This window comes from Cupressus sempervirens, chromosome 3, assembly GCF_028749045.1.
Source record: "Cupressus sempervirens isolate cs-2001-9-10 chromosome 3, ASM2874904v1, whole genome shotgun sequence".
Taxonomy (NCBI): domain Eukaryota; kingdom Viridiplantae; phylum Streptophyta; class Pinopsida; order Cupressales; family Cupressaceae; genus Cupressus; species Cupressus sempervirens.
In genome coordinates, this window is record NC_143120.1 from 965988910 (window position 1) to 965995218 (window position 6309).

Here is a 6309-nt window from a genome sequence, read left to right on the forward strand (position 1 = left end):
TTATGGAAGGAGAAATACCTCTTATTTTTCTATGACATTATTATTTGTAATGAAAAACCATTGAAGCCTTAATTTTTAATCAAAATAAAATTACAAAAGGACATTTCAGATCATGTGCCATAGGAAGGGGATAGTGTATTAAGAGACACAAAGGGGATTCCTAATAATGCATAATTATTTATAAAATTTTGATTTTAAGTATACTAGACACATATTTGGTGCAAAATCTTGAAGTAAGTTGGTCGATGGGCATGGTTTTTCGAAATCTGCACATCATTTTTTTTGTTGTATTTTTATTTCTTTCTAAAATAACCATGTTTATTTTCCTCTCACATGTTAGTGCAAATAATCATTATTTAGACTCCACTTAAGTTTACTTGGGATAAATGCATTATTTTATTATTTATTAAGTTAGATACTTAGGAGTTTGCATACTCATATGATTTGTTATGTTGACAACACAGGAGTAAGAAACTCTATTTTAGCACATGGTGTCTAGAACTCTAGAGTTTGCATAATTAATTGAGTTGTCATGTTGACAACACAATTGTTCACACTCTTATATTGGAACATGGTGTCTACAACATAATTTTATGCGATACACCTTTGTAGGCTTATCCTCTCATCATCGCACTAACTCCTATGCTTAATGGAGGATAATCCACTCCTAGTGGACATGTGCTTGGTTGTAAGACTTATCAGTGTCTTGACTCTTAGACATTCTAGAATCATTCTAGAGGCCTTTATATATAGACACTCTTATTGTACTTGAACATCAATCAATTACATCAATTGAATATCATATTGTTATTCTGATCATACTCTATTGGTCTATTTTGTGCTAGTTTTTTAGCTTCTTGGTCTTGGGTGATTTTGCCCTAAGGCAAATTCTTACATCACATAACTCCTTTTGTTGCACTTTGCACACATCCTTCCCAAGTATATTTTATATTGACTTGGATGCATGTAAAAGGCTATGCATTGTGAAGGAAATCTTCTAAATGAAAGGAAACTTGTATACAATTTGATTTTGATTTTAGATTGTGGAAGGGGAACTTATAACCTGATTGTATGTGACTTAGATGGTTATTAACTAATGCCCTTGTCATCTATTGGTAGAATACATTCTCCATTCTCATTTGTGTTTTTTTTTTTTTTTAAAATTAAATTTATTTAATGTTGATAGCATTTAAGAGCTCTTTACTTGAAAACACACACTTTTGACCTCCACTCAGACTATGTGAGGCTGATCTTTTACTATGAATCTAGTAATTCTTACACATATTTCTCTACCATCATCTCTCTACCATGGAGTGAGGAAACTATTGAAGGAAGGATCAAATTAGATGTCCCCATTATTCTCCATTGTTATGACTAAGTCATTAATTCCACTAGTACCTTGGAATATGCCCAAGCTATCCCTCAACCATTTTACAACAACTCCTGCAATGATTGTAGTTCTTTCCAAGGAATAATTTGCTAGTGCATTTGAATCCGTTTTGAAATTTAGTACACTCAATAACCTGTCTTTAGATCAAGATGCAATAAAATTTTCAATCTTTTTAACTCTTCCCCTCCTAAAAATACAAGTGCATTTGATATCCTTATTATATTGATTAAATGTTAAAATTTAAATAATTTATTTGACGGTTTAAAATAATTTACATTGATATTATTTTTAAATGGCATTTAATATATTTATTATATATGTACTACCTATATGACTAATTATATTGATAAAGAAAATGAATATTAAATAATTATTAATTAAATAATTATAAATTATTTTAAAACTACAATAGTTTTTGGAAGAAATTAAAACGATCAAAGATGTTATAAACAAAAATCATACTTTTTTTAAAGATTACTTGGAATTTTTCCCCTATAACTCCCATTATATATAGAGATAGTATACACATTCTCTAAAGTTTGTGTGATTCCACGATAGTATATATATGAGAACACTTTATAGGCTCACTCAAAGAGTACGAAGTTAATGCAACTTGCATTTTTTTCAAAACAAAATAAAATAGAATTTTGAAACGTATTATGTATTATATGTTTCAAAAATATTTTGAATAGGTATTAAATGTACATTATAACAAGATAAAACTATCATTTCGATAAACTAGTATGTGATGATAAAACTATCATGGATAAACTAGTATGTGGTGACTATAGATACCACACTTTAACCAAGTAGATAAGAAAGGCTCGCTTACCGTCTATTGTATACTCCATAGAGCTTCAAGTACTAGGCTTCTTTCGTACTATTGTAATATGAATTCATTATTGTACACATCAGTTTTTGTTCATGCTTTGCATTACGAAAAATATATTGTTGCATAAACAACACATTTTATTTCGAGCATTCACAGAAAGAGAGAGGAAACAAACAGTCCCCAAATGTTGCATTGAATACCATATAATGAGGACTAATAAATGCAATAATTTGCCTCGGGCCTTACTAAACTAGTTTAGTGGGCCATGTGCACATTTTTCCTCTGATTTTTGTATTTCTTCGGCAAAAGTGAGATAATCGTGCACCATGCGAAATCCCCAGTGCGCGCGTAGTCAGTCGTGGCCATTCAGAAAAAAGACTTGGTCCATAAAATGAGTTATACATTTTTCGGACATCTCCGAATAATTCGCTACATGGTCCGATTATCTCTATAAATAAGCAGTGGCAGAGCACAAGATCATCAGCAGCAAATGGGGAAGTGAGTATCGGTAGGATAAGCTAGTGAAGATGGAGAGTGTGTGCGTAACAGGGGCTGGAGGATTCATTGCTTCCTGGCTTGTCAAGATGCTCTTGAACAAATGCTACACTGTAAAAGGAACGGTTCGGAATCCTGGTCAGTATTATTAACTTATTAGTACTGCATTCACATATTTATGTCTTATCTTGGAATTTGAGCAGCTTTTAGGGTTTAGGCAGGGGAGCCTGGTAATGCATTAGTTGAAATTGATGTTACAAGAGATGTACTAACTGCATGTGCAGATGATAAGAAGTATTCTCATCTCAAAGAGTTGGAAGGGGCAGAAGAGAGGCTTGAGCTTGTGAAGGCTGATATTCTGGACTATGACAGTTTGATAACATCCATCAGAGGTTGCAGAGGGGTCTTTCACACGGCCTGCCCTATTATTGAAGATACGGTATGTAATTTTATTGAATTCATAAATGGATTGAGTGTTGAGTGTTGTTATGTGGATGTTTAATGAGTGGGTAGTGCCACTTTTACAGGTACAAGTGGTAGAAGCCTCTGCGAATGGAACCCTAAATGTATTGAAGGCGTCTAACGAATTGGGAGTGAAGCGTGTGATACTGACGTCCACTATCGGTGCCATTTACCTCGATTCCAACAGACATCCACAATCCATAGTCGACGAGGACTGCTGGAGTGACCTTGATTACTGTATTGATACCAAGGTAAACTTATTTGTGTAGATTAAGGATCGATTTGTAAACCATCCATCCAACATTGTTGAATTTTGCTCTCTCTTTTGGCCCTCAGAATTGGTATTGCTATGCAAAGACGGTGGCTGAGAAAGCAGCGGACGCGTATGCAGAGGAGGTGGGTATCGATTTGATAAGGATTAATCCATGCATTGTTTTGGGTCCTCTCCTTCAGCCCACTGTGAATGCCAGCACGGCTCATGTTTACAAATATTTAACTGGTGAGATAATCTTTATACTATCCTGATTCCAAACTACTATCTCCTTGATGAAAATGATACTAAGTGTTTGGTTTAATTGTTCTAGGGTCGGCCAAGACATATGTTAATGCAACTCAGGTTTACGTGGATGTTAGAGATGTGGCGAGAGCGCACATATTGGTCTATGAGACTCCATCTGCCTCTGGTCGATATCTGTGTGCAGAGAGAAGCCTTCACAGAGGAGAGCTCGTTGATATGTTAGCACAAATGTTCCCTCAATACCCACTTCCCACCAAGTATGAATTTCTAACTTATTATGGATTGTGAAGATTTATCAAATGATTTGGGATTTCACAATAGTTGAGTAGTGCTAATCGTAATTCCCTAACTCACTGTAGGTGCTCGGACGAGAAAAATCCAAGGAAAGTGGCATACCAATTCAGCAATAAAAAACTGAGGGGATTGGGTTTGTCATTTACGCCCATGAAAGAGTACAGTCTCAGCCAAACAAGGGTTTTCTTCCTTAATTGTAGATTGCGAGACCCAGAATGGGATTAGCATCACATTCAAAAAATTCAGATATTGTTTCTGTGGCCACTATGCTCTCTTTTCAAGAGTTGGATTCACCATCACACATCAATATCCGTACTCTAGCACCCGTCTAGGAATGTTTTCTTAAGTAATTTAGGTCATTGTAGTATTAAACTTATATTAAATATATGATGTTAAATTGTATTTTCGGAAAGGTTGTACATCTGTCATTGGAGGGGTGGAATGGCAACCTTAATAGAGAATTATGTGTAAGTTAATATCTTATGTTCTTTTACTGGCTAAATAATTTCTTTTATAATACAACTTTGAAATTTTGTAACATTTATTGACTAACCTTTTTACATATTTTTTCATATAGTCAATGAGATCTTTGTAGTGGAAGATTGTGTACGCTTTAATGAATTAAATATTTTAAATTGTTTATTTATTTAATTTTTGAAATTATAAGTTAGTTGAGTTATACTATAAGTGTATAATTGGTCTTATGTAATATGAAAATAGTATGGACATATGCATAATGAAATAGTGAATATATTAGGCCTTATTTTATTTCTATAAAGGATATATGTTAAAGATGTTAACAAAAATAATAGTTTGAAAGTTTATCTAGACAAAGTTGTGTTCAAACTTGTGTATCTATACTTGTATAATCAAAATACATGTGGTGGAACTTTTTCATTTTTTTGAAACTATATGTATGAGTATTTTTCATTGTTGAATATCAATCAAAAGATAAACTCAAAAAAGACTATTCATAAAAAAATGAAAAACACATAAACTCAAAAGACTGCTCATAACTAAATTAGGCCTATGTTGGCAATAAGGGAACTGAGGGGAGATAATGGAAGAGGCATACATAAAAGTATGGGCCTACACTGAAATTAAATAAAAGGAGGGGATAAATTTAAATACTTATTCATTAAGTGCCTTAGAACTCATCGTAAAGTAGAATAAAGCATATGGGAAAAAAAAATTAAAGAGAGAGAAAGAGTATTTGCTCCGTCTAGACAAACCTATCAAAGAGGAGAGGGTAGAAGTGAACAGGGCTGAGCCTAAGGAGAAGAAGGATGAGGCATGACCTGAGAAGAATGAGGGCAGAAAGCCTTGGTTATGGTTTTACTTTTGTTGTTATGTGTATAATCACCCTGAACTTTTTTATATATATGTTTAAGTGTTGGACTTTTTTGAATTATAAAATTGGTATTGGTTAGGTTGATTGGGAGGTAAACTCCAACTAATCCTTTAGCTTTTTTGTACTTGGGGGTCAACCCCCCATCCTTTTGACTATCTAATACTTCAAAAAATAAATCATAATAAAAATAATAGAAACTACCAAAATTAATCAAGTCATCATAAAATTATTATTTGCAAATTTTAAAATATATCACAACACTAATCATAACTCTAAAAAAGATTTTAAAATTTACTTGTAAGCTCAAGTCATAAACTATTTAATTAAAAAAGTGTCAATTTATACCTTTGGTGGACAAATAATAAATAATTTCCAGATTATTATTTTTAAAAAAACCAAAAACTATGGCTAAACACTGTTGTTTCCATTTCCTTATTGCTGAAGCAAAAAGATAAATGGGCCCACCTTAAAAGAGAGGTCTTTGCAAGAGTTAAAAGATCAATGGCAAGTAAAACTTTTGAAAAGAAAACTTTTTTAAATACTATTTTCTTACTTTCAATACTATTTTCTTGCGTAAGAATGACAATTTTATACACCAATAAATAGTAACTGACAGTGACTATTGTCAACAATATGAGGATGTCATGTATGTATAACATAAAGCATGGACATGCAAACCATTTTCGTGGCTAGATAGCTGCTGCCACGGTTTTTGTCATGATTGGCTGCCTATAACTCCATACCCATCCATGCCCATCGATATTTGCCAAGCTACCGTAGAACTGACATATTTATTCGATAATAGTGCCAATGTATTACTATAGTATTACGTCTACTATTTTTTAATTATAATATTTTTGTGAACTTGCTGCAAACATTGTGGACTTGGAAATGTTTTTAAATTCTTATAACTTCTTAAAATAAATCATCCTAATATTTAAATTTAGTTAAATAAAATATTGATAAAT

The 6309-nt window shown here is 32.7% G+C and overlaps 1 protein-coding gene across 1 annotated transcript; it reads left to right on the forward strand.

Moving 5' to 3' along the window:
• The first annotated feature begins 2641 nt into the window (after positions 1-2641).
• LOC149569949 (cinnamoyl-CoA reductase 1-like) lies at positions 2642-4402 on the forward strand. The gene is made up of 6 exons (XM_089817834.1): positions 2642-2855; positions 3002-3156; positions 3245-3430; positions 3516-3678; positions 3764-3953; positions 4056-4402. The coding sequence occupies exons 1-6, from the start codon at positions 2750-2752 to the stop codon at positions 4213-4215; spliced, it is 960 nt and encodes a 319-aa protein (XP_089673960.1). The 5' UTR covers positions 2642-2749; the 3' UTR covers positions 4216-4402.
• The last annotated feature ends 1907 nt before the right edge of the window (positions 4403-6309 follow it).

Bases quoted from the DNA above. Each gene is read 5' to 3' on its own strand.
- LOC149569949 (XM_089817834.1), top strand. From the start codon at position 2,750: ATGGAGAGTGTGTGCGTAACAGGGGCTGGAGGATTCATTGCTTCCTGG. The intron at 3,157-3,244 runs GTATGTAATTTT...CCACTTTTACAG, and splicing joins GCCCTATTATTGAAGATACG to GTACAAGTGGTAGAAGCCTC. The intron at 3,954-4,055 runs GTATGAATTTCT...AACTCACTGTAG, and splicing joins CAATACCCACTTCCCACCAA to GTGCTCGGACGAGAAAAATC.